The 26,558-nt window shown below is 49.7% G+C and overlaps 9 protein-coding genes across 9 annotated transcripts; 5 read left to right on the top strand and 4 right to left on the bottom strand.

Annotated features, from left to right (window-relative positions):
• Nucleotides 1–1,391: 1,391 nt before the first annotated feature.
• Nucleotides 1,392–2,075, bottom strand: NCS57_00986300 (Isochorismatase domain-containing protein; the record flags this gene model as incomplete). Its single annotated transcript, XM_053059623.1, has 1 exon — nt 1,392–2,075. One exon carries the CDS (start codon nt 2,073–2,075, stop codon nt 1,392–1,394), a length of 684 nt encoding a protein of 227 aa, XP_052910017.1.
• A 743-nt stretch (nt 2,076–2,818) lies between these two features.
• On the bottom strand, nt 2,819–4,267 carry NCS57_00986400 (Aa-trans domain-containing protein; the record flags this gene model as incomplete). The annotated part of the gene is made up of 1 exon (XM_053059624.1): nt 2,819–4,267. The coding sequence occupies one exon, from the start codon at nt 4,265–4,267 to the stop codon at nt 2,819–2,821; it is 1,449 nt and encodes a 482-aa protein (XP_052910018.1).
• A 6,229-nt stretch (nt 4,268–10,496) lies between these two features.
• On the top strand, nt 10,497–12,265 carry NCS57_00986500 (uncharacterized protein; the record flags this gene model as incomplete). Its single annotated transcript, XM_053059625.1, has 4 exons — nt 10,497–10,599; nt 10,642–11,017; nt 11,059–11,972; nt 12,015–12,265. The coding sequence occupies 4 exons, from the start codon at nt 10,497–10,499 to the stop codon at nt 12,263–12,265; spliced, it is 1,644 nt and encodes a 547-aa protein (XP_052910019.1).
• NCS57_00986600 (MFS domain-containing protein) lies at nt 12,266–13,685 on the bottom strand (the record flags this gene model as incomplete). The annotated part of the gene is made up of 4 exons (XM_053059626.1): nt 12,266–12,508; nt 12,551–12,623; nt 12,667–13,419; nt 13,462–13,685. 4 exons carry the CDS (start codon nt 13,683–13,685, stop codon nt 12,266–12,268), a joined length of 1,293 nt encoding a protein of 430 aa, XP_052910020.1.
• Nucleotides 13,686–13,882: 197 nt separating this feature from the next.
• Nucleotides 13,883–15,655, bottom strand: NCS57_00986700 (Aamy domain-containing protein; the record flags this gene model as incomplete). Its single annotated transcript, XM_053059627.1, has 1 exon — nt 13,883–15,655. One exon carries the CDS (start codon nt 15,653–15,655, stop codon nt 13,883–13,885), a length of 1,773 nt encoding a protein of 590 aa, XP_052910021.1.
• A 604-nt stretch (nt 15,656–16,259) lies between these two features.
• Nucleotides 16,260–17,900, top strand: NCS57_00986800 (MFS domain-containing protein; the record flags this gene model as incomplete). Its single annotated transcript, XM_053059628.1, has 1 exon — nt 16,260–17,900. The coding sequence occupies one exon, from the start codon at nt 16,260–16,262 to the stop codon at nt 17,898–17,900; it is 1,641 nt and encodes a 546-aa protein (XP_052910022.1).
• Nucleotides 17,901–18,326: 426 nt separating this feature from the next.
• NCS57_00986900 (Zn(2)-C6 fungal-type domain-containing protein) lies at nt 18,327–19,820 on the top strand (the record flags this gene model as incomplete). The annotated part of the gene is made up of 1 exon (XM_053059629.1): nt 18,327–19,820. One exon carries the CDS (start codon nt 18,327–18,329, stop codon nt 19,818–19,820), a length of 1,494 nt encoding a protein of 497 aa, XP_052910023.1.
• Nucleotides 19,821–20,415: 595 nt separating this feature from the next.
• On the top strand, nt 20,416–21,869 carry NCS57_00987000 (Chitinase; the record flags this gene model as incomplete). The annotated part of the gene is made up of 6 exons (XM_053059630.1): nt 20,416–20,594; nt 20,638–20,722; nt 20,766–20,911; nt 20,959–21,178; nt 21,222–21,644; nt 21,690–21,869. The coding sequence occupies 6 exons, from the start codon at nt 20,416–20,418 to the stop codon at nt 21,867–21,869; spliced, it is 1,233 nt and encodes a 410-aa protein (XP_052910024.1).
• A 1,128-nt stretch (nt 21,870–22,997) lies between these two features.
• Nucleotides 22,998–26,287, top strand: NCS57_00987100 (AAA-12 domain-containing protein; the record flags this gene model as incomplete). The annotated part of the gene is made up of 4 exons (XM_053059631.1): nt 22,998–23,632; nt 23,680–23,809; nt 23,873–23,941; nt 23,987–26,287. The coding sequence occupies 4 exons, from the start codon at nt 22,998–23,000 to the stop codon at nt 26,285–26,287; spliced, it is 3,135 nt and encodes a 1,044-aa protein (XP_052910025.1).
• Between the last annotated feature and the right edge of the window lie 271 nt (nt 26,288–26,558).

Here is a 26,558-nt window from a genome sequence, read left to right on the forward strand (position 1 = left end):
GGTATCTGCTCATCTGAGCCTCATGTCGAGTCAGGCAGCACCAGTCACACCAAACCCGAAGATCCGAACAGCTCGTGCAGTTGGGACTACCTAGAGCCCAATGATTTAGCATATTCTCCATAGTACTTCAATCACAAATAGAATTCAGATCCAACGTGTAGGGTTACGGAATAGCCATCTTCCCGCTTCTCGCTCGCCGGTAGTGGGGTGTCAGGAACCAAAAGGTTGCAAGCCACTCAAGAGCCTTGATGCTCTACAGGCCGTTCCCTCCGAAAGGAAGAGAATTTGCCGTGTCATATTTGTCCAGCCATCAAGGGAAAACTTTCCATTTACGGAAATTCCCATTCTGGAATGTGGGGCCGGACGCTTAGAGAGCCAATCGTGTGCGTCGCTTGCCGACCGCGGTTATCTCTATTTCGACCGCACAGCGCGCTTTCACCCACTAATTTTACAGTGGACACAGGGCATCTAGCCGCTAAGTTACAGTGGACTCTTCCTGTGGCCTAGGCCTCATCAAATGCACATGTGATTGAGAGTGAATGCCTGCTTAATCCAGTGGTTCGTATTGTTTCCTCATGTTCTAGACACTCTTCTCGCGTAATAGCCTAGGAAATTCAACGTCTTCAATTAGTTAAGTCCATTTGCCACATCTCTCCCGTCATCTTTACACCCCATGAATCGTGGTCTTCCTTTTCAACAAGCTTGAATCCTGCCTTCGAGTACAATCGACGAGCGCCCTCCAACATGCTTTGTGTCCAGAGATTGATGCGTGTATACCCAGCCTCTTTGGCAAAAGTAATACACTGCTGTATTAAGCTACTCCCCACACCCAGCCCTCTAGCCTTCTCTTCCACCAGCAAAAGTCGGAGTTTGGCAACACCTGGCTGCTTGTCGTGAACCAACATGACGCATCCAAGAAACTCGTCATCTTTTTCGGCAATCCAGCATCGTTCCAAGTTTGGTTGCAAATTGTCGATAAAGTCTGCTGTAATTCTGGCGACCAATGCTTCGAACCGCTGATCAAATCCGTATTCTTTGGAGTAGAGGATGCCATGCCGGTGAGTTATAAGACCCATATCTCCTGGTCGATGGGTTCGTATGATTACTTGAGATGAGGGGTGAAGGGAGGTCATTTTGGCGGCTTGAATTGTAGCTGAGTGTATTGAGCGAGGCCATCTCTGGGCACAGTGCTTTATAGCATCTGTTACTGTCAGCGACAGGGCGCAACTATCCTGGTGGGTCTCGCATGTCGACCACAGGGCGTAGGCTCAAATGTTGTATTGGTTGATGTTTGGCCGCTGTAGGTTGAGTGGGACTTGTTTCAGATCTAGTGACATCGGAGAAAAGCATCGAAAGCGGCAGAAATAAATTCGACTCAAACACTGCATGACCTAGGCTTCACCAAGAGCCAACACATCCTCCACCTTGACAACATCCACAAACTTTGGCAGAACTCTCTTCATGAGAAATTCATGAACTTCGGGTTCATCATCAATGATTCCTTCTTCCACACAAATAATGTGATAGTCGAGGTCTGCGCCAGCTCTTGCGCTTCCCAAGATGCTCCCCATGGTCGTAAGTCCAACCAAGACAATATGTTTGATGCCACGAGCTCGCAGATATGCAATCAGATCAGATGAACCGAAACAATTGGGCTGCAGCTTTCCCAAGACAATTTCATCCTTGCCACCCCAGCCTTCTTCAGGAACGAGGGCTTCAGGAACAGCGTAGTGCGGATGATTCGGATCCGAAGGGGCATTGGCGAATGCACCACTGGCTTCAAGTTTCGCAACCCACTTTGCTAGCTTGTTGTATGGCGATACGAATGCATTTGAGTTGATATTGAAGGGCAAGGTATGGTGAATGATCATTGGGACACCATCGTAGAGGCCCGAGTTTGGCTGGGTCCTTCGAGATTTAATCTCTGATCGGAAAAAGGTGAGAATCTTTTGGACATTCTCAAGGTAGGCGGCTTGATCAGTTGGAGAAAAGCGACCAAGAATTTGGGTCTGTACGTCTGAGAGAAGAAGAGCAGTGTGGTTCAACGAAACCGGGACATAGAATTGAGAAGTCATTTTGGTGTTTGGTAAGCAGTGATGAGATGAGGAAATGAGTGGGAGAATCCTGATTTTTATAGAACACCGGGATTGCAAGATCTAGCTCTTTTGAAGAAACATATTTGCATCATTGGCTCTGAATGGCTCCAATGCTGTGTTTCGTCAGCTTTTAGTTCACGGACGAAGGCTTATTAGATGACCGCCCGCACAATCAATCTCAATTCAGCGACGGCAATTGCGGGCTTTTGCTAGCGCAGAAGCCATAAATTTTAGCGACTGCAGCACCTAGCCAGATAGCATTCGTTTTGGTGACATTCTGTTGGCTAATTCAGCTTCTATTTAATCCGAGCATGCTTCAAGCATCTTTCATGGCGAATGAATGCCAAGCGCAGGTGCGAGACTCGGTCTGAGGACACAGTGCTCGCAGATTACAAGCGAACAAAGTGAGCGGCTTAGTGGATGTAATATAAGACAATCGTAAATGGTGTCTATTAGGCTACGGAATTGAGCAAAGCCACGCAGGCAGCAGACCAGGACATCCAGGGGCCCCGAGGTTGATCGGGGTGCATGCCGGCTTCAAAGAAGGACCTTGCCCCGGATACTCCGGGCATTGTTTCGAACAAGGATTCTGAATGCTTGGCATTGCCACAATACGAACACTCGGGAACGCCGCCATAAGTATCACGTCATGAGATGTAAACCAATGAAATTCTACTACCCTAACAATATAAATACATCAAGTTGCTGAAAATGACCAAAATCTAAAACTGAGCGTTGCTACCACAAGAAAACACACCCCGGATCGAGCTGTCATCGGCATTGAAAAGGTCCAAAAGCTCCGTAATAGAGGCCCACAGCCCAGCTGCGTTCATGAAGAGCGAGATGATGATAAGGAAGGCGTTGAGAAGGGTAAGACAGATCTTCTTCCAGTCGCGGAAAAGATTGTTCCAATTCATGTGGAACCAAAACACGGCACTGAAACCGTAGGTGAACCAAGAAATAGTAGTTGCCGAAGTAATTGAAAGGATAGAATCAAAAATTGGGATGGCGTTGGACAGGATAAAGACAATGATCCAGAAGCCAACAACAGAGGCGAGCCAGACAGACCAGGACCTGACAGTATCGGAAGTGACCTCATGGACTGCGCCCATCCATCTCATGACGTTGACAAAGATGTATTTGGCACCAATGTGACCATAAGCCAGACCAGTCGAGTAGATGGCAGGGAGAACCACACCGTAGGCCGCCTTGGCAGGAGTGCTAGACGTGGCACCAAGGATAGGAGAGGTGGTATACTCAGCACCAAGGCAGTAAAAGATGATGGCAAAGGCAGAGTACAAAGTAATGCAGCTACCCTCGAGGAATGCGAGACAGAACTTGAAGTCCTTGATGGGATCCTTCATCTCAGCCATGTAGCCGACGAATGAAAGGTTGGCAGCATAAGCAAAGACAATCTTGAGACAAGCATTGAGACCATCTCGGAAGCTTGGGTGTCCGATAACCACGATATCCCTGTGCCAGTCGTCGATTGAGTCAACCTGTCGAGGGCCCTTGATACCCAGGCTGATCATGACCAGGATAGAAGCAGCCAAAACACTGACAGCGTTGGGAACTCCTAGGTGGGAGACAAATTTGGTGGTGCGAGGCAAGCACAAGAGGAAGCAAGCTGCGCAAGCCACAAAGATAAAAACAACAGTACAGGTGGCATGACTGCTGATGGTGTTGAGTGCGATAGAGAGCGTGACAATGGCTGAAGCGGCAACAAAGATGACCTGAATCATCATCATGACACCAGCGACTCCTTCAAGCCAGGGTCCGCCAACGAATCTCGTCATCTCAACAACATTGACCACTTGTGGGTGAAGTCGATAGTATTGTAGAAGCTCGTATGCTGTGTACCAAGATAGGACACCAATTCCGATAAGGGCGATGAGACCAGGGACGATTCCGAGTGTCATGAGGGTGGAAGGAAGCGAAAGGATACCGAGGCCGATCTGATTGGCAAAGAGGATGAAGATGGTGTCCCATCGCTTGAGAGTGCGAAAGTTTTTGCCTCCCTGGGAGTAAATGTTGGCATTGTCATCAGACTCAGGAGGAACGGTCTTGAAGTCTTGAGAGCCTTGAGCATTCAGCTCGGTCTTGATGGCTTCACTATCAGAGCCAGAGTCAGGCTGGTTGCCCTTGATAGTGTGGATTTCCTTGGATTCCATGTTGTAGTAAAGAATGATGTCTGTAAGAAGAGGATGAGGATGATGGATAAGACCAACTCAAGGCGGACTTGAGGCTTTATATCTAGCTACGCATTGTCCAACATATCATGGTCTGACGGCACTACAATGATTGGGGAAATGGGGTAGAGGATCCGCAAAGTCAGCTCCACGGTTATCACCAAGTCAAGACTCGATAAATCGTGTCAGAGTCCATTTCTCCAATGACCTAGGCGGAGCGGAATCGCGCTCTCCGCTACCAAGACACGGCCCCCATGGGGGTTGCCTTGGCGTTCCAGAAGGATACCATTTCGCATCATCATCCATCAGGAGCTTCTTGTTCGGGAGGAGTCGCCTTACTCGGGCCGTGGTGGTGAAAGGAAACCCCTGCACCGCGATGCTGGATACCGTGATGCTTCAACAAAACCCACAAGTGGATGAGATCCGGGCCAGTCGGAAGGTTACGAGAAGCGCGTGTCCTCGCTCCACTTGTTCGTTTCACCCGCCCCGGCATTTCTTGGCAGGCAATTTCGCGACCAACGTGAGGCGGTTAGCGGCTCTGCATTACCTGTGCCATCGGCCTCGCCGATTGACGTCACAGTCCCAGTGCCGGACTGTCGGTGTTGAATCAGCCTCATGAACGCCACCGATTTAGCTGCATCATCTTGAGTCTGATTGAACTGCATTCATGTCTTGAGACATAAAGTCTCGTCTCTGTAACGTGTTATCATCTTTCGATATACGGGGTATATCTTGGCCTACCATGTTCTTCTGATTGCGAATTTGATTGCGCGCTTTCCCAACCCATTACCTATTTATTACCCCTTCAAAACCATTTCATTACCCCTACAAAACCTTTCCATTACCCCTTCAAAACCTATTTATTACCCCTTCAAAATACTTCCCTCTCGCCTCTGTCCGAGATTTGTGGGGAGAAGCGGTCCGAGTATTACTATGACTAAAAACTTCCCCTTTCTTGGCTGTTGACAAAACGATCCCCATAAATACCCACAACATAAAGGTCCCTGCATTTGTGCCTCAATCATCAGACACGGGGACGACCGGTCTCCAACGGAGTGATGCCGATTTCGAACCGCGCTGAGTATAACCAGTCAACCATGTTGGATGTCGAACATGCCAGTTCTTGACCGAGCCGGAGAAAAGTGAAGCTGAAGCTCGGAGATTTACGTTGCCGCTGGCAGATGGTGGGACAGTCTGTCAGATTAGGCTATATGGCCATGGAATTCGCTCTGTCTGTTTGGTGTCTGTTCATATTTCACCTCAATACGTAGAAGATCCTACTCTCCCCAAGATCTGGTTGACTGCGGGGAGACGCATCGTCGACTCGATTCATCGCTTCTGGAGAATCTCTTACGTTGAAAAACGAATATATCCAGGATTCGAGATTCTAAGTGTAATGAAAACTGAATTCTTTTTACTTGATACCCCAGGAATGATGCAAACTGCCGGGCCACAGCACGCTCCTAATTAAGATCCCGACGTGATTCCCGTAGGTTAGTAATGGCGTCATGCGCTATTTTCTTCTAGAAGGTGGCTTCTACGCGCGGTCAGCTGTTAATGCCCGATGTTGGTGCATGACAGCTGAGCATGAAGCCAAGGCGGGTGGACCCATTTCGCTGTCAGCTTTGCTTTTTTTACCGTTTCGCCTTTGTCTGGTGAATGGTATAGGGTAGCGACGACATGCATTCAAGAAGCGCTCCAAAGCTCGATTCAAGGTGAAGAGTTGACCTTTTTTGAGGCCCTGATACAAAAAGGACTGTTTCTAGATTCTTCTGACGAAGCAAATTTGAAAGACCCAACCAGCTGTCACTCCGATTTTGAACCCGTCCTGCTGGGTTATTGAAGGAATGCTGGCCATGAAAGGGAAACGATCAAAGAACAATGGATAGCACAATGAAAGACAACGTCGTTATTTTCAACTGAAAGAGGGGTTTGAGCCAGGCTGAATTCTTGCAAATCGGGCAACACAAGATGCATCCGTTGGCCGGCTTTCAGGGGCTGCCATTGTGGCTCATCTCAAAAGATGCATATCTCTTTTTGATTCATACCCTTGTCCACATGAGCCAGTGAGCGCCAAGACTTGTGGCTGAAAGGAACGCGGCCACGCGTCGCGTTCTTCATTTCGCAACCGCGTTCCAGCCTGTGATTGGCCGCGCATTCCGTATTCCGTATTTCGTATCACTCAGGCAGATCTTAATGGTCGGTATTCATATTAGGAACCCCGTTGGGAACTCCTTGAGGCTTCTGATCAAGTTTTGTATTAAAGAATTCCTAACATACATTGCTGAGTAGAGTGTAGACACGCTTAAAACTATACCCCTAAATCATTCCCATTCGTTGCCTTTCTTTGTCATGGGTCTATTGTCAGGACCAATCCTGGGCGCCCACAAGGCATGGAAGCCTCTGGGCACCTGCTTTGTTCCGCCACACCGTTGGCACATCTCCTTCCCACCCGGCCTTGTCCATTCCTTGTTTGTCGTACTGAGCGTTTGTGTTGGGCCTTGTAGCGAAACCACTTCATTTGCTCCCAGTATTCGTTCTTCGATGAGATTTCGACTGTCAGTAGCTTTGGCGACAGCTTCTCCAGCTAGGATGGCCAATACAGGAAGGCCTCGCATGAGAGGAGGAAGGCCGCCTTGAACGTTGGACAATTTGGCGAGCTTTGCGACTTCAGTCTTGAGACATGAGTTTGAGCTTGACATGGTAATAGAATGAAAGCTGTATTGCAGCGTCTTGCTGGAGCAGCGGAGATGAAAGAATGAGGAGTGTCAGCAAAGACGTGACGTTAGGCTGACTCCATTGCATATGCGGGGCGAGGACCAGGCACACTGCGTCATGTACGGTCGCATGTTACTGTTGAGCTAGGGTGCCCTGGTCAGTCTAGATCAGCTGTGGCTTGGATCATAAATGATTGTTGGCAAGTGACTCTTGTTATTAATTTCTTAGAAGCTTTAGCTCCTTTGTTCTCATGACTCTCTGCTAAAGTGTTTGAACAAAGGCGTCTAAAACTATCTGAAAGACCAGCACCCAAGCCAAAATGGCCAAGGCCCTGCACTGTGCGTGCGAGAACAGGAGGGTCATGCTGAGCACGCTTGTTCGGCAAACTTATTAATGCTCGTCAACCTCCCGTCGCTGCCCAGAAAAAAACGACAACCGAAGCAGTGCAACTGCCAGCAATGCCACCGACACGCGCCCTATCAAACACAGAGTTGGGGATTCGCCTTGAAGGTGACCAGACTGAGTACGCCCCTGGGGACACAATCGTTGGATACGTCTTCCGCAGGGAACACCTTGTGACTCAGATTTCCTCGTTATCGATTCAATTGGTCGGAAGGACAGTATCCACAGCGACTATCATCTGTGAAACCGGTCTCTCGAGATATCATGGCGGGTCCAACTTGATACCCCAACATACCAAACAGAAACTCCATCAAGGGCCACTTCACATTGCCCACGGTGATAAAAAATCCTGGCGTTTTGCTATCACAATTCCCAGGTACGTCGACCCAACACATTTCAAGGATGGGGACAACAGTGAGAGTTACCTCCCGCTCGAGGCGACAAACAAGCCTTTGCCCTCATCTTTCACACTCTTCGGCGGTGAACGGACTGAAGCATTTATCGAATACTTTGTCAGAGCCAGTCTGCGAAGCAAAGATGAAAACCGGAAGGAGAGCTGGCTTGCCAAACTCCCTATCACAGTAACGAACCGCAGTCCTCTCGTGGGCTCTAGACTCCATACGCAGAGCTACTTCTATTCTTCCATGTCCTATCGTCTTATTCCTGGGATGGAAGAAACGAAGCTTTCGTTGCCTCAGATCGTAAAGCAAGCCATGAGGATCTCTAGTGTGCCAAGATTTGGGTTCAACTTGCAGGTGGATATGCCAGAGGTAATTCAGATCAATGACCCTAATCCGATCCCCTTTCGACTTCGGGCTATCGTGAACCGGGATTTTACAAGTGAAGAGATCAGAAACAGCCCCCCGAAGATCAAACTGAAGTGGATGTCGATCCAGATCATTGCTACTACCGAGGTCATTTGCCAAGGTTCCCACACGATGGAGGAGGAATCCGAGATGGATCTTGACATTATGAACCAGATTTCCATTCGAGGACAGGATGTGTACATTCCGTGCACGGAACATGGCTCATCTATTGATATTGGAGACCTGGTTGATCTACGGCTGGATCGGTATTATAACGTTTGTCCCAAGCATCAAGGGCCTGCCCCTTTCACGCCGAGTCTTGTAACTTACAACATTCGTCGCTCTCATCGACTTAAGTGGATGGTGGCAGTTGAATTTGGGGGCCAGGTGATTCAAAAGACGGAAATAATAATGCTTAGAATCTTGGGACCAAGTCGTGGGCTGGATGTGCCAGTGCCAGGATCGCAAGATACGCATGAATCATGGAGTCAATCGTCCGAGACTGACAGAGGCTCTTGGGTTCAGAAGGAAGATTTTGGAACCGGGAAAACACCAAGGATCGAGTGAATATGGATTTGTGATGCTAGTATGGCAGATAGGTTTCGGACAGGCATCAGAGAATGAACAGAGTTAGCTGCGTATGCGATGAGTAACCTATTTCTTATTATACTCTGTGTTGAGAGCTTATAGGGCAGGCTTATGCTTGTGAAAGGCTCAATGATCTTCGTCTGCTTTTTGTTACTGGTCTCATGTTATGAATGGTGGTTTCTTTCCAAGACTTGTATCGTCGGAGATTTCTAGCCATCCCGCACAACATGCTTGGCATGTGTCAAAACACTTATTATCATGACTGGCGTCCATGGCCCTTGATTGGGCCCCGTTGTTATCAATCACAACAATCACATGATGGTTGGCATGATCACAATGCGGCATATCCACTATTTATAAAGAATTCGGACCTCTCGTCGTAAACAGGTAGGCCATTATAGACCGAAAAAAGAGAAAACTTAAATAATCCAAAAGAATGTAGGCTACCGGGATCGAGGAAAACCTCAGTATAAACCTTTCGCTTATCCTCCTTTAAAGGTAATAAGTAAAGAAGAGTAAGAATGGAGAAAGAAGATCTAAAGCTTTACCTTTATTATGATCTATTTCAGCTAATTCTTATTCTTAAGAGGAGCTAGATAACTAACCCTCTTGATGTTCTGGTGTCTCGTTTATTTCTCAACCCGCGAGACAGGTCACTACATGTATGTAAAGTTGAGCAGGCAGACACACTACCCGCAGTCCAAAAGCCGCTGAAACTACCGCGGTTAACGTATCCATCCCTGTCCATAGCAAGGCGGCCCGAAACGGCCCTCGACATGTAGATCCACCATATTCTCATGCGGATCCGACGCTGAAAATCCCTGATCGTTGCAATTACTACCTCACGCCTTACCCCAACATGCCAAGGGACGTTGGGCTGCAATATTATCGGAGATAATGCCGATAGTGCATGAGTAGAGCGATCAAAAGATGGACAGAACTTTAGACAGAGAGGTAAAAGCACGTGAAATTGTTGAAGGGAAGCGCTTGGCACTAGACTTAGGCTTGGTTGACTGGGGTTCTCTCCAATGCCCTTCTGGCCTAGGCCAGTATTAATTTGCCCAAGGGGATACAGGCTTTGGGAATGTGGCTGTCTCCGGGGAGTGCTGTAACCGGCTGCGTATATCTTGCGGCGGATTATATTCGTAAGGATACCGGCATCATGCATGCGAGTGAGCTTGGTTACCGCAGCTTGAGAAGCCTTTAAAGATACGATAAAGATCAACGACAAAGCAACCTCAATTTCAGTTACCGTGAGCCCAATCCCACACTCTAAAGGCCTTCTCTCCGTGTATATGGTAAGAACTAGTGGAGGCTTCGGGGTTTGTCCCGTCATCGGACAGGCAATCCCGATACTCCCACTTGTTGTATGACGGCGTCATCGGAAAAAAGGCCCGAATCCATATTTCAACGTGTATCCGCCGACGGAAATCAGTCCCGTCTTCTCCAACTAACGTGACTAGACAAAAAAGCAGACCATTTCATGGAACCTGACTCATGCACTCCAACCATACCCCAGACCCCAGATTTCCCCGCCATGGAGACGTGGAGAAACAAAGTAATCGCATTGTGTCAATTGGTCGTTGTGGAGGTACTATGATGAAACCTTGCTGACGCCGTTATGTGGGATAAACTATAAAGACTGCTTAAGGGACACGTCCCAAATCATTCACATTCATCTACTATTATTTGTTACCATGGCTAAGAAACTCGAAAAAGTCAAGGATGATCTTGACTATGGCGTCGCCACTGAGGAAAATGTTGGCTTGAGCTTGACAGTCGAGCCATATGGGCCATCAGGTATGTTGATCGATCTGTGTGCTTCAATGACTAACTTTGTAGGGTTCCGTGGTCTCTTCAACTCTCACTATGTGGCCCTTTGTGCTGCCTTTTCAGCCCTTGGCGGTCTTCTATTTGGATATGACCAAGGTGTGATTAGCGTTACACTGGTCATGGATCACTTTCTCGACCGATTCCCAGAGGTTTCTGATGACGCACCCGGTGCTGGATTCAAGAAAGGGCTCATGACGGCCATGATTACTCTTGGGGCGTTTATTGGAGCCATAAATCAAGGCTGGATTGCCGATTGGATCTCCAGGAAGCGTTCCATCATGGTTTCAGTCGTGGTGTTTACAATTGGCTCAGCTCTGCAAACCTCTGCAGTTAACTACGCCATGTTGGTTGTTGGTCGATTCATTGGTGGCATCGGCATTGGACAGTAAGTGATGTGATGCATAATTGACCTAGCTGACCTTGCAGGCTCTCAATGGTTATTCCTCTATACATCTCGGAGATTTCTCCCCCAGAGATCCGAGGTACACTGCTCGTTTTCGAAGAACTTTCGATTGTTGCTGGAATTGTTATCGCCTTTTATATCACCTATGGTACTCGACATATCTCTAGTCATTGGTCCTGGCAGCTTCCTTTCCTCCTGCAGATACTTCCCGGTCTCGTCCTTGGCTTTGGAGCAATTTTCCTCCCGTATTCGCCGCGATGGCTAGCCTCCAAGGATAGAGAAGACGAAGCTCTGGCCAATCTCGCCAAATTGCGAGCTCTCCCTGCGACAGATCCCCGAGTCCAACGAGAATGGATGGAAATCATTACCGAGGCACGATTCCAGACTGGTATCCTTAAGGAACGACATCCCCAGCTCACAAAACGAACCGACATTTCAGGAAGAATACGTCTCGAGTTTGTGAGCTGGACAGATTGTCTCAAGCCAGGCTGTTGGCGTCGTACCCTTGTCGGTGCTGGAATCATGTTTTTCCAGCAGTTTGTTGGAATCAATGCCTTGATCTACTATTCACCCACTCTTTTTGGCACTATGGGTCTCGATTTTGATATGCAACTTACCATGTCGGGCGTTCTCAATGTCACACAGTTGATCGGCGTCTTGACGAGTCTTTGGACACTCGATCGGTTTGGCCGCAGGTCCATCTTACTCCTAGGCAGCGTCCTCATGCTTGTTGCTCACGTTATCATTGCTGCTCTTGTTGGCAAGTTCTCAGACAACTGGCCAAGTCACAAGGCAGAGGGTTGGACGAGCGTTGCTTTCCTGCTCTTTTACATGCTTGCTTTTGGTGCTTCCTGGGGACCTGTTCCATGGGCAATGCCATCAGAAGTGTTTCCATCAAGTCTTCGAGCAAAGGGTGTGGCTATTTCCACGTGCTCAAGTAAGTTATAACTCTAGTTATATGACCTAACTAACAATCTAGACTGGATCAATAACTTTATTATTGGTCTTATCACGCCTCCGTTGGTTCGTGAGACGGGATTTGGCGCATATGTGTTCTTTGCCGTCTTTTGCCTCCTCTCTTTCATCTGGGTTTGGTTCTCTGTCCCTGAAACCAATGGCAAGACTTTGGAAGAGATGGATCAGGTCTTTAACGACAGAAGCGGCGTCGAAGATGTTTCCAAGAAGGATCGAATTCTTCGGGAAGTGTTTGAAGAAAAGACCTCCCATTAGTTACTCCTGATGAAGAGTGGCACTTGGAAGTGACTTGGGTTGCGGGATAAGAAGCCAGCTGATGGTCACACCAGATAGAATGCCCACTAGAAATGGCTGGAGAACCTTGACACCAACTCGAGAGGCTACAACGCCTGTAACAATTGGAAAAAAGGCTCCTCCCATTTGTGCGAATACAAATACATAACCCAAGGCTGTTGCATGGTTCTCGTGAGGAAAGAGTTTGGTGCCGAGGGAAATTCCCTATAAAGTCAGACAAGTCTCTGTATTGAATGACGCACTTACGGTTGCAAACAAAGGTCCAGTGACAAATCCAAGAAAACTGACGGCAACAGCAGCGGCGATGATATTGGGTACCCTATCCGTATTAGCAGCCTCAAGAGTCAGTTACAGTCACTTACAGCCAAAAGACGAGCTGCAAACCAATTGCAACTACGCAGTAGAAAAAGACCATCCTTCGCTCTCCGAATCGATACGTTGGTTCAGCCAAGACAAGCCTTCCAATAAGACAGCCACCATTAAAGGCTGCTGGAATAAATCCCATCTGTGCCAGGTTTCCATCACGAACTTGAACGAGGTACTCGACTACCCAACCGTTGATGGTGATTTGAGATCCAACGTAAAAGAAGTAAAACATGCTCAATAACCACACGCTGCGATGTCCCAATGTCGATTTGATCAGCTGAAGAGCATCCTTGTTCCTCGAAGGGGCTTTTGACTGTGTTCTCCGACTGATGACCAACGTATCACGGAATGCCCAGCATACCAACAAGATATTGACCGCACTGACGCCCACTGCAAACAGATAGAAGAAATACCACTTGGAAGTCTGCCTGGAAGCAATCCCAGTAGCGACGAAAGGCCCAACTAGACAGCCTCCCATGTATGAGGCGTGGATAATAGCCAACCAACGGTATGCTCCTCTGGTCTTGGCCACGAATGTGTTGGCGTGGGTATCGTTAAAGGCTTGCCCAATAGCAGTAAACCAGAATGTGACAACCATGAGGGGAAATGGAGGCTTCCAAGGGCGGAGTACATGACCAATGAGTTGACTGACGGCTCCAAGGGCGAGCATCGATCCGAGACCCAGGAACTGACACAGGTGGGTGTTTGTGACTGCCGAAAAGACCCATCCTAAAAAGGTTGCGCCATATCTATGGCTGTCAGCAGAGCCCATGATACAAAGGAATACTTACATAATGGATACAATGGCAGTCGTGATTTGATAGTCACGAATCATGTACGGAATCAGAGCTCCCAAGCTGCCATCATTGATGCCGGCGACGAAAAAAGAGAAGCAAGCCGTAAAGATCCTCAGATAAGCTCCTTTGTCGAGGCGGTCGGACTCAAGTTCAGTCTCTTCCTGCTCTTCAGCAGTCAATTCGTGCGCCTCTACAGGCTGCGTCTGAGTTGTCGACATTGTATGCACGATGACAAGTCGAGTGATGATTGGTGTAGAATGCGTGGTTTGAGAGAATTAATCACGCATGTGACATGTGGGGTGATTGTGCTCGCCTATTAGCATTCGTTTACATAATGGATCTTGGCTCTGGTAAAGGTGACTTGTCATTGACCGAGAAACGTTGGCATTCGTTTGTCTCGGGTCTGTAGCTGAATCTACGTAACTAGATACACCCGTCCCTCAAAAGGAGCCAATTCCTGACCTCTCTTGCCTGTGTGCGTCGACATGATGGGTACCAGTGTAACCTGCTTTCCTTCTGGCAGTCCCAGGTCGCGGTCAGGGGCTGTCCAAGGTGTCTCCTTTGTGCTAAAGTTGAGCGCAACCACCGCCTTTGAACCATCCAAAGGAGACTCTTTGAGGAAAGTAAACACATCAGGGTCCTCAGGTCGAAGAACCTTGTAATCCCCATACACCAAAAGATCGGCGAACTCTTGTCTGAACCGGAGAGCCTTTTTCCAGAATGCCAGAACACTGTCCGGGTCGTCCAACTGTGAGGCAACATTAATCTCGCCTGCCAGGGGATGAGCCTTCATCCAGGGTTCTTGGACAGCCTTTCCAGCCCGCTCAGCACCATCAGAGAAGCCTCCAAACGTCCCCTTGGACCAGCACATCGGAATTCGCGCATGGTCTCTGGCAAGGTGTTGCAGGGCGTTGAATGCCTTGTCAAAGTCGCCAGCTCGCTCCTTGACCATGTCCAGAAAGAGGTAGCTGTCTAGATCGAGGTAGTTTTCGGCCGGGTAGCTGGCCTTTGGTGCATTGACAGCTCCAATCTCCTGTCCCTGGTAGATGTACTGTGTTCCACTCAGGCAAGCCTGCAACACAGCAAGCAGCTTAGCCCCCGCGACTCGATACTCGGGGCGGTCGTCTGTGAATCGAGAAACAGACCTAGCTTGGTCGTGATTCTCCATAAACACGGTCGTCCAAGCATCAGTACCACGGATCAGACTCTGAGTCCGACCAACCGCATCCTTCAAGTCGGGAAGTGTATAATTCTTCGGAGTCGTTTCGTATTTGTGAGTCTTTCCGAAACCGACATCGACAACATCGAACTGAAACACCATGTTGAGCTGTTTCTCATCGGCGCTGACGTATCGAAGCACGCGTTCAAGATCGGGCGTGTTGGGAAGCTCTCCGACTGTGATGGCTCCGTATCGAGTAAGAATGTCGTTCATCTCTCGGAGAAACTCGTGCATGCGTGGACCATTGCAGTACAACAGTCCGGCAGGTTGATATTTGGCCTTGGGGTCGGTAATAGGGGCGTCTGGAAAGTCTTGAAGCTTCGAGTACATGTTGACAGTGTCGACTCTGAATCCATCAACTCCCCTCTCGAGCCAAAACTCCATAGATGAAGCATAGATGGCTTGGCGGGTAACCGGACTCTCCCAGTTGAGATCAGGCTGCTCCTTGGCAAAGAGATGAAGATAATACTCTCCAGTCAACTCATCCCATTCCCAAGCACTGCCACCTCCAAAGTTGGAGCGCCAGTTGTTGGGAGGGACTCTCTGGCCATTTTCATACTTGGCTGGTCGCCAAATGTACCAGTCACGCTTGGGGTTGTCCTTGCTTGAGCGGGACTCTTTGAACCAAGCATGCTGATCAGAAGTATGGTTGATGACCAGGTCCAGCATGATCTTCATACCTTTGGCATGAGTCTCGCGGATCAGCTGCTCCATGTCTTGAAGAGTACCATAAGGGGCGTAGATATCTTCATAGTTGGAAATGTCATATCCCATGTCGACTTGAGGACTATCGTACATGGGACAGATCCAGATCACATCAACTCCAAGACTGGCAATGTAGTCCAGCTTGGAGATGATGCCCTGAAGATCGCCAACTCCATCGCCGTTGGAGTCGCAAAAAGAGGCGGGATAGATTTGGTAGATGGTGGCGTGCTTCCACCACTGCTTGATACGCTTGGGGACCGTCATTGTGAGTTGCTGAACATCTGTCCATGCACCTTTGGAGCCTTAAATACCAAGTGATCTACAAGTTCGTCGGGCCGACGAGTGGAATCCAATCCTTCAGTCAGCAGAAGGATTCATGGTGTATGGGAAATTCAGCCGATTGGTCAATCGTCGGACCGAGTAATTCCCTCCATTGATTGGCCCTTGGTCGGTCCGAGACATTGCTGGATTCACCAGCTCAAACAAGTTAGCATGTCTTGAGCCAAGCGAGTCGTTGAATCGAGCCGTCAACACTCGTTAAATTTTAACTAGTAATTCGGCCCGATACCCCCCAGATCTCATGATCCCCATGGGGAGAATCCGGGGGTCTAGCCTCGGCAGACCAGTTGAGCGGTTTAGCAACACATCCTCGAGCCCGGACCGACGACTTTAACTACACACTAACCACCAAATCGTGGTTAGCTTGGAGAATCGGCCTAATTGCGGCCTCTATCCTGGCCGCCACCGTTATGCCTTCGTGATGCAGACTAGGTAACTCGTACAACAGTGCCTTGTTTCAAGTATAAGATGTCCCCTCTATCCCAAGTCAGGTCTCAACTCATCAACTCATCAACTCATCCTCATCACAATGGCTTCCAACCTTGAAAAGACTCAAGGCGATATCGCCCCTGCCATGGCACCCGTCGCCGTCGATGTGTCTGTCGCTCACGAGGCTGCAGCTGCGGCTGAAGCTGAGCGTGGCATGGGGTTGCTGGCATCTCTGAAGCTCTACAAGAAGGCCTGCTTCTGGTCGGTGTTTATCTCGATTTGTATTGTCATGGAGGGATTCGACAATGCCCTCCTGAACAACCTCTACGCCTATCCCCCTTTTCAGCGCAAATTTGGAGTTCAACAGCCAGACGGCAGTTATCAACTCACAGCTGCATGGCAATCCGGACTCTCCAATGGCACTCTCTGTGGTCAGATCCTCGGTCTCTTCTTCAATGGCATCATTGCCGATCGTTTCGGTTACCGCAAGACACTCATCGGCGCCCTCATTGGTTGCATCGCCTTCATCTTCATCATCTTTTTCTCCGAGACCCTGGTTCAACTTCTCATTGGAGAGATTCTCATCGGCATTCCGTGGGGTGTGTTCCAGACCCTGACCACCACATACGCTGCAGAGGTCTGCCCGACTCACCTCCGAGCCTACCTCACAACCTACGTCAACCTCTGCTGGGTCATGGGACAATTCATTGCCTCTGGAGTCCTCCGAGCCATGCTTTCCCGCGATGACAAGTGGGGATACAAGATTCCCTTTGCACTTCAGTGGATGTGGCCTGTTCCTCTCATCATTGGAATCTGGCTCGCCCCTGAGTCTCCCTGGTGGCTTGTTCGACGAGGTCGCATCGAAGAGGCCAAGCATTCTCTACAGCGCCTTACTGTCCGCAACGGAAACGCCGACTTTAAGCCCGACGAGACGATCTCGATGATGATTCACACCAATGAGATGGAAAAGGAGGCCCAGGCAGGAACCACGTACTTCGATCTCTTCAAGGGAGTGAGTCTGCGACGAACCGAGATTGTCTGCGTTACCTGGATGATTCAGACACTCTGTGGTTCAACCTTTATGGGATACTCGACCTACTTTTACCAGCAGGCCGGTATGGCTATTGAGAACTCTTTCAGCATGTCTCTCGGCCAGTATGCCATTGGTGCTGTTGGAACTGTCTTTTCTTGGTTCCTCATGGGATGGTTCGGTCGTCGAACTCTGTACCTCTACGGTCAACTGTTCATGTCTCTGTTCCTCCTGACCATTGGCTGTGTGGCCTTTGCTGGTCGCGACAATGTGGCTGCTCAGTGGGCAATCGGATCTCTGCTTCTGGTCTACACCTTTACCTATGACTGCACTGTTGGACCAGTCTGCTATTCCCTGGTTGCAGAGTTGACATCGACTCGTCTTCGAACAAAGTCTGTGGTGCTGGCAAGGAACTTGTACAACATTTCAGGTATCGCCACTAACATCATAACTCCTCGCATGCTTAACCCATCGGCGTGGAACTGGGGAGCCAAGGCGGGTTTCTTCTGGGCTGGAACCTGCTTGGTATGTGCTGTTTGGACATATTTCCGTCTGCCTGAGCCCAAGGGACGTACATATGCAGAGCTGGACATTCTTTTCGAGCGACACATTAGCGCACGCAAGTTTAAGGAGACCACGGTTGAGCGACTGGATGCGGGATTTGAGGAGAAGGCTGGAGCTTTCTATATCGAGAAGAAGGAGAGCAATTAGTGAAGTATATACAGTCATTACATAGTGCAAGTCTGGCATTGGTGTAGTAATGCAATATGTTGCCGTTACTCCAAGCTCGTCCCATCGTGAAAGGGTCCAATTTCATGTCTCTTGGGAAAGCTTTAGTTAATCCTATACTTTGTTTGGCAATAAATACTCAAAGTATAAGATAGCAATGATATATTCGCGCTGATAACATAATCACACGCTCGGTGCAGAGCGGACGTTCTGTCGACTTGGAGATGGCCTACGCTTACAGCTTAGTTGGAGTTACAGTTACGCCAGGAAATAACGTAATTGGCGAATTAAAGCCACCAGTATGTCACGTGTTGCTCCTCATTTGATCATCGTGACACTCCACTTCTCCGACTTGACACTTGACAACAACGCGAACGCGATCAACCAGTCTCATCCCGGTATTCCGCAATGAGTAGCCGAGCTACGCGAGCATGCGAGCCATGTCGTGTTCGCAAGGTAAAGTGCAATGGGGCAACCCCCTGCTCTCAATGTGCCCACCTCAACCTGTCCTGCATCTACTCGACAGCCCCATCTAAGAGGAAACCTGGGATTCGTGGCCGCCTAGTTGCCCAATTACGTCAGGGCACGACTGATTCGAGATCGAGTACAACTCCCCCGCAAGTCCAAGACTCACCCTCGAGCTTAGGGGCGTATACGGCCGACTTTTTTCTCAACCTCGTGACTGCCTACGAGGAGGTCGTGTTTCCTGTCAACCCGATTATTCTGTCATCAGAGATTGTCGCGGCTGTTGAGAATATGGAGCGGAGCTTTGAAGACTCGGCCCTTGTTTTTGCATTCGGCGCTGTGACCATCAATCTGTCAGAAATATCCCAAGGCCTCAACGACGATATCACCACTCGCATGACGGATCTTATGCACCACAGTTTCAGGGCACATCGGCAAGCAGAACTCGGCAGCGAGATCGACAGCAGGTTACCAGTAACTGTCAAACGCATCATGACGTGCATCTTTCTCGAGATATGTCTCATGGCATTGAAGCGATTTGATCGAAGCTTGGCTATTCTGCGAGAGGCCATTGCCATGATTCAAATGCTCCAAGTTGATCAAAATGTCTGCGAGCGCAGGATTGATGATCAAGAGTTGGCTAGGAGGCAGCGGCTATACTGGGAAGCATTCATCCATGAGCGGTTCTTGACAATCATGCCAGGGTATCCGTCAATACTCCCTCCTCTGAGAACCGGCGTTCCGCTGCCAGACTCAAGCATTCCCCAGCACGTCAAAGCAGGCTTTGATCGACTCATTCACCTGTTTCTCATCATGGATGATACCTTTCTGTCACATTGGAGAGCATTACAAGACGCAGACCTCGAAGTGCCTGAGATAACGGCAGATTGGATCGAGAGCAAGCAAGCTCAGCTGGATGAAGATGAGATTGGGGCAGCCGAAACTGAAAAGGAGCTCGTATCTGGAGGATACGGAGGTCTCAGTGAACTGCAACATGCCGATCTCTTTGTCACTCGACTCTGGCTTCGAACTCTGGTCTGGCAGCTTGCTCTGTCTCAAGGACTCTTGCAGTCTGTACCCCCAAAGAACTCTCACGAGGGATTTTCAATGCACTTTCCGGCGCAACGTCTCTCTGCTCAGCTGCGGAATCTAGTAGGGCGACTGGACAGAGTCGAGAGCATCGGGATTCACGGATCTGGCATTCTTCAGAAGCTGTTTGACATAACAAGCACGGTAGCTGACGTGCTGGCCCTACCGATTGGTCATGAGCAGGATGCTGAGTCGAGGATTGAGGATTTCTTGTTTCTCGTCAAGTTTCTGCTCAGTTTTGAGAGAATACCCCCGAATCAGAAGGAGTATCTGAAGGAAAAGGTGAATACCGTGCAGAGGGAGCATGCATCAGGGTTTCATAGTTTGGCAGCGTACACTTTTGACTGAGGGGTGATGGACCTATGATATCCGTATGACGGTCGATATTTCTTATACATCTGAAACGATCGCGTTCTGGAAGCATTTGTGTTACCATCACGGTTGCGGGTCATGGAAGGTGATAATGAACCAGCTCAGAGTGGTGAGACGGGCGAAATCTATGTGAACTTGATCACTCGTCTTCCGGGTAAGGGACCTTGTTACCTGGTCCAAAATTCAGTGAAACGCTGCAGATGCAACAGTAGTATCGAAGCAAAGCGATTACCCGGGACATTCGGAAATTAAGGGGTCTTCTAGAAGCAAGGTGTCAAACCTAAAAAAAACCACAAGCGGCTGTGCTCTCCGGCACTTGAGAAATGCAAGTGGGATTGGTGAATGCCGTGCTTCTGGAACACGCTAGGAAACTCTGAATAAAAGTGTCAAGGTACGGGTTGCTCGGACGTTATTAAACCTTGGCAGTTTATGCAGAACGCGTACGTCTTTAATTGTGATCAACTGATCCGACATGGCTGAGATAGGTATTAAATCGTGGATAGGTCCAACGACGCACAATCGTAACCACTAGTCATTGTGCTCTCCCTTCTTTTCTTCAACTACATTCCTTATGACACTCCTTCACTCTTTTGTAGGCCTGATTGGCCTTGGGGGAGCCGGCGCTGCTAGCTACCCGAGCAGCCCGAGTCTTGTTGCATCTACCTACTTTGCGGGCTTCCATGCCAATCGCGGGTTCCCGGTGTCGGATATGCCATGGGACAAGTTCACTGACGTCAAATATGCCTTTGCGTATGTACCTCTCAGCCAAGAAGATCAACGCTGACGGCAACAGGGAGACATCCCCCGATGGAAGCCTGGACCTCTCACGTTCCGAGCCGGATCAGATTCCCGTCTTTGTCGATGCTGCGAAGAAAAATGTCGGTATTCCATGTTTTTCGAGAGCTAGGCTAACTGGCTCAGGGTGTGAAAGCACTCATCTCGATCGGCGGTTGGACTGGTAGCAGATGGTTCTCTACTAGCTTTGGGTCTGCCAAGAACCGAACCGCCTTTGTCAACACTTGCCTCGATCTTGTCAAGGAGCACGGCTTGGATGGTCTCGACTTTGAGTGAGTGGTAACGTTCGTATCAACCGGGAGATGCTGATGAGACGTAGCTGGGAGTACCCCAACAGACAGGGCCTCGGCTGCAATGCAATCAACGATGATGACACTGCCAACTTCCTCGCCTTCCTTGAGGAGCTTCGCGAGCAGCCCGAGGGCAAGGATCTCTACCTTACTGCTGCTGGATCTCTGTTCCCTTGGAACAATGCCTCAGGAGTTGCATCGACTGATCTCGACGGTTTTGCCAATGTTCTCGATTACATCATGATCATGGTTAGTCTCTTGGCTATTGAGAAGGCCATCGCTGATAACGTAGAACTACGACCTTTACGGCGCGTGGTCTCCCACTGGAGGACCGAACGCCCCCCTCTCTCGGACCTGCGACTCTCGAAACAATCAGGGTGCAGGGGATGAGGCTGTTGAGAAGTGGTCAGCAGCCGGCATCCCTTCGTCGCAGCTTGTTCTCGGTGTTCCTGCATACGGGCATGGTTTCTCGGTCAACAAAACATCCGCCTTTGGAGCTAATGGAAAGCTCAATGAGTATCCTCCTCAGAACTCATCTCACCGCTTCCAGGGGAGCAGCTGGGATTCGGATCCTCCTGTGGATGACTGTGGCAACCCTCAGCCTCCTGGGGGTACCTACACCTTCTGGAGCTTGATCACTGAGGCCGGTTTCCTTGACAGAAAGGGAAAACCCGCACGTGGCATCGCGCACGCTTTTGATGACTGCAGCAAGACGGTGAGATTCCGCATTTGACTACTTTTCTTGACTAATAATCTCTAGCCTATTGTGTATAACGCGACGAGCAACATCTGGGTTTCATATGATGATGCTCGATCTTTTAGGGAGAAGGGAAAGTTTGTCATTAAGCATGGTCTCGGAGGGTTTGCGACGTATGAAGCTGGCGGTGACTACAACAATATTCTCATTGATGCCATCCGCAAAGCGACCGGATTGAGCTGATTCGAGAGCTGTAATGGATCAGTCAGAGGTTTCAAGCCGTTGGCTTAGGTCGTTCAACTGATTATGTCCACTATTAATCGTACTTTTATTCAAGCGCCTTGGAAGGCTGAATGATCAAATCCCCCCAGCTCCATAGCGTTGGTACCGTCGCCCTCAATGTCCGAGTGATCATTCGGAACGCGAGCCGGAACCAGAAAATCTACTTCCTCGGGATTGACCCGCCGTTAAGCAGTGGCTTGGTCGGAGTCTGAGATAGAAGCAGAGGTAGAAGCCATAATAGGAATAGGCGTAGGAATTAAGGTAGAAGCAAGAGTAGAGGACTTTATAACTCCTTTAGCTAACAAAGCTCTAAGATTATATAATAAGTTATGCAAATAATTATGATATTAATAATCTTAGGGTTAGAGCTTGTTATGGTTGAAGCCCGGCCCTCGATGAGATAACCGAGCCAGAAGAACCCGGATCTCCTCCTCCTCTAAGCAAGATCCTCCTCTCTGGTGGTCGGGGTGTTTTACCAGCCTGTCGTCCTAGATTCCCCCATTTTCTTAGCGGCAACATCAGTTGCAGTCTGGGCAGGGGCATCGGCGAGTGTCCGGGCCAATGCTGACCACGGCGTTTTCATGAGCGACCCGTAGCTCGCCATCAATAGAGCAATAGAGCTTGACCAGGGAGGTCTCGACTTTAAAATAATGTGGACGCAAGCATAGCCTCACATGAAATGAGAAGAATTAGGCTATTCATATCTATGAAGATTAAGTGCGATTAAGACTCGGTATTATCGCACCGCTGAATGACTCTCGGGTCCTCGATGTCATGGGCTATCTTGAGTCTGGACATGCAGTGGCACCTGGTCTAACGCGGTACGCAGATTGCCGAAATGGTCTTGGATGCCGCCGACAAACGACAATCGACCTGTAGGTTATCGATGTTCTCTCTGAACAAGCCGAAAACATCTGAGTGGCTCGTTGAGGCACTTGGTGTAACATTGAGTCACTGCCTCTCGCGCGTCCCTCGCGCCCGCTCTTATCTTATCTTATCTACCCACCATTCAACTCTCACTCTCGTGCATTTCTTAAGCAGCCTGTCTCCTCCTGCATCATCCCCATCCACAACAACGCACACCACAACATGGCGAGCGCAATCATTGCGCGAGGGGTAGAGCCTCGCTCTGGCATCTCCCTGGTTTCGCTCAGGTGCGGCTTGATGCTTGAGAAACCAAACAGTCCCGGCGCCTTGATGATCTTGACGTCCAACAGCTCGCTTTCTCTATCGCTCGTGAAGGAAGGCCCCGAGAACGCCGAGGCATATGTTGGCCTTTGCCTTTCCGTCCCTCGCGATGTCGACACCAAGGCCCGCGCATGGTACTCTTCCAACACTCGCATGACCCCCTCCCGCACGCTCGAAATCATTTGCAAGTTCCCCAATCAACACTTCACCATCAGTCATCGCCCTCTCAACGACGGGGAGGCCAAGCACCTCGAGTACGCATTCCTGTCCCACAAAGCGACAGAGTTCTGTATCGTCTCTGTCAATCTTTCATGCGACCCCACTGTCACTGGCTTCGGCATCCCGTTCCATGGAGAGGAAACCATTGACGGCTGGATCAATAAAGACAAACTGATCCACGATACCATCAAGCTCACGGACCTACTTCAACAAAGAAGCTTTATGCTTCTCGTCCAGGCAACCGGAGAACAAGCCGAAAAGTTCTTTGACGTCACTGCCTCGCCTTTCAAGCCCTTTCACTACGGTTATGGTGACAAGTAAGCATTCCGCCGTCTCTACGCGTCAGCCTACTAACAGCAAACAGTCACACCTGGGACATGGAGCGATACAACCACCAAATTCCGCGAAACCGAGGCCGAGGGTTTCCGCCCAGGGTCCACTACGATAATTTCAACCAGAGAGACACCGCCCTGACTCAAATGCACGTCCAAGACGTCTGGGACTTTCACGCCGCTCTCAAGGAGATTGAAATGATGTGGCTTCCTGCTCTGATCTAGAAGGTTGGAGACGAGCCTGCTGCCACCACAGAACGTTTCGTCTGTCTTTTGGAGCCTGAAGGGATCTTTGTAAGTTGTGTCAAGTCCCCTAAGTTTCGGCCTCTAACTTGGTAGGTTCGGAGACATTGGCGCGCCACCCGTCGCGCTCTGAAGGGAGACTTTGCTCCAGCTCGCGTGGAGTTTAACGTACTCATAGAGGACCCGGACGATTCTCGTGAACCCCGAAACGTCACCTGGACTGTCGTTCAGCTCGCGTACGGCTCTGATCTTCTCCGACGCGTGGATCTCAAGAATTGTATCGCTCTCGGTCTTGTCCGACCAGCATTTGGGAAAGATCGGACGTACACCCCAGCAGCGTCCGAGAACTACAATTCGGCTCGAGAAGAGGACAGAAAGACCTTGAAACTCATTTGCGAATCCGGCATCGCAAACGAGAGGAAGCGCATCGATGCCGTCAACCGACTGAGCAGTTCTGGCACATGGCCTGCTGTGATGAATCAAGACAAGCTCTCGACGGAAAAGAGAGCGGCCCTGAATGACATTCTCATCGGTCAAGGCCTCTGGGGTGTGGTGAAGGCAACACCGTCCCTCCGCTTCCCCCATTTCGATGTCTTTGACGGTGTCACCGCTGAAGTTCGCGACGCGTGCCTCGACTTTGTCTTTGAAGATGACCGTGAGCGAGCCCAAGAGTACTTTGGCAAACTCCATTTCGGTATTGGTCTCGTCTCAGCTGCTCCTGGAATGGGCAAATCACACTTGGCCTCGATCCTCGTCACGCTCCTGTGTTTGAATCCGTCCATCCGAAAGCTTTACGTCAGCGCCGCGTCCAATGTTGCTACCGACACCATCCTTGACAAAAGCAGCGACATCGCCGAGTCCATCGTGAAGACACTCACCGACGCTGGGCACCCTGTCAAGCGGCTCATGTTGGTTCGTGGCTACAACGGCAAGATGGAGCGTGAGAACTGTCTGAAGGCTTTACTGGGCACTCCTTTCGAAGAGATTGGCATCTGGAATTCTTCTCCTTGGCAGTTTGAGCACTCTCTTTGCTGGTGGACCCTCCGCGCCTTGGGTTCAGAGACTGTACCCCCTCTCACCCCCAATGATTGCACTGAACTTTGGAATCTTCACCACCACCTTGGCGCCCTGGTCTCTCCCAACCCACGAGTTTTCCATCGGGATTACAGTACCTTTATCCCTCTTGTCCGTCTCGCCCGTGGAATAATCACCCCAAAAGAGTACGTCGAAGGCTATGGAAAGGATGTTCAAAGCAAATCACTCGTCGATCTCATGGCACATGTCGTTGCCTGCGCCAACGTTGTTGCCACCACTCCAGCAGCCTCTAGCTACGACCCATACCTCACTTTCAACTCGAAAATGGCGAAAGCAGTTGTCTTTGATGAAGCAGGAACCCTGTTTCGCGCAGACGGGCTCGTGGTTTTCGGCAACACCCCTCGACCCATGATTGCCGTCGGAGATCCCAAGCAGCTGGCCCCAGTTCTAGCTACAGCGATTGAGAGACTCGATGTTCGACGCGCTAATTGTCACCGAGACCATCCTGACTTGCCAACCAACCGCTTCGTTGGTGAAGCCGAGATTTCATGGCTGTCTTGGTTCATCCACCTCGGCTTTCCGGTTTTCCACCTCCATACGCAGCATCGGATGGCAAAAGGTCTCTTCGATATGATGCTTGAAGCTTCTTACGATGATATCAAACCTTACTTCAAGTACAGTCCCCTCTGCCGCCCAATCGGCTTTCCCCTCGGCATCAAGGTCGAGCAATATGTCAAGCTCAACCACCACCTCCCATCTGATAGCCCGGACAGTCTCCTCCCCGTGTTTTTCGACACTCTCAATTGTCCTTGCCGCAACTACCCAGACAATCCCTCGAAACTCAACCCAAGACAGGCCGACTGCATAGCAAAGTACCTCGAGCCAATGATGAAGGAACTTTCCATCTCACCAGCTGATGTCGCTGTCCTCACACCATACCGAGCGAACATGCGAGCTCTTCAAAAGCGATTCAGAGAGTTCAAGATTCTAGAGAAGGTCGTTTGCACCACAATCGATACTTTCCAGGGCCGAGAGGCTCAGATCATCATCGTCGCTCTTTGCTTGACAGGAAGCAACGGATGGACCTTTGCCGCCGATCCACGTCGACTGAATGTCGCGCTCACCCGACACAAGTCTAGTCTGTTCATCTTTGGAGAGATCAACAGCATACCGCAGAGTTCCTTCAGTGATGAAAAGGTCCCTTCGCCCAACGAGGGGAAGACTCTTCTCAACCCAAACACCATAGGCAGAGTGATCCACATGATCAGAGCCAGTCGTCGAATTGTCACCCTCACGGGCGACCCAGGAAAAGACCCCGATAGCTACTGGGAGCGGTTTAAAATTTCTTCCAAGTTTCTGTAATGGAGACGAGATGTGGTAGATCTAGCGTGGTCAAACGAGTCTCTGTGGGGGGTTTGATGATATTTTGGTCGAAGGTGAAGGGAGGAATAAACTACAAATGTGTACTTAATTGGTCTCTTTTTCTCATTGTTGTAATCCAGTGTATTGTCCCTCAATGTTCTCGTTATGTTTCTTGAAGTCTCCTCCCCCGCGCATGAAGCCTAACAACACCCAAACGGAATCATGGCATTCCGTTCGCATGCACAAACAGACGTGTGATCAAGGTGAACAC

The sequence above is a fragment of the Fusarium keratoplasticum genome, chromosome 8, assembly GCF_025433545.1.
Source record: "Fusarium keratoplasticum isolate Fu6.1 chromosome 8, whole genome shotgun sequence".
In the NCBI taxonomy this organism is placed as follows: Eukaryota; Fungi; Ascomycota; class Sordariomycetes; order Hypocreales; family Nectriaceae; genus Fusarium; species Fusarium keratoplasticum.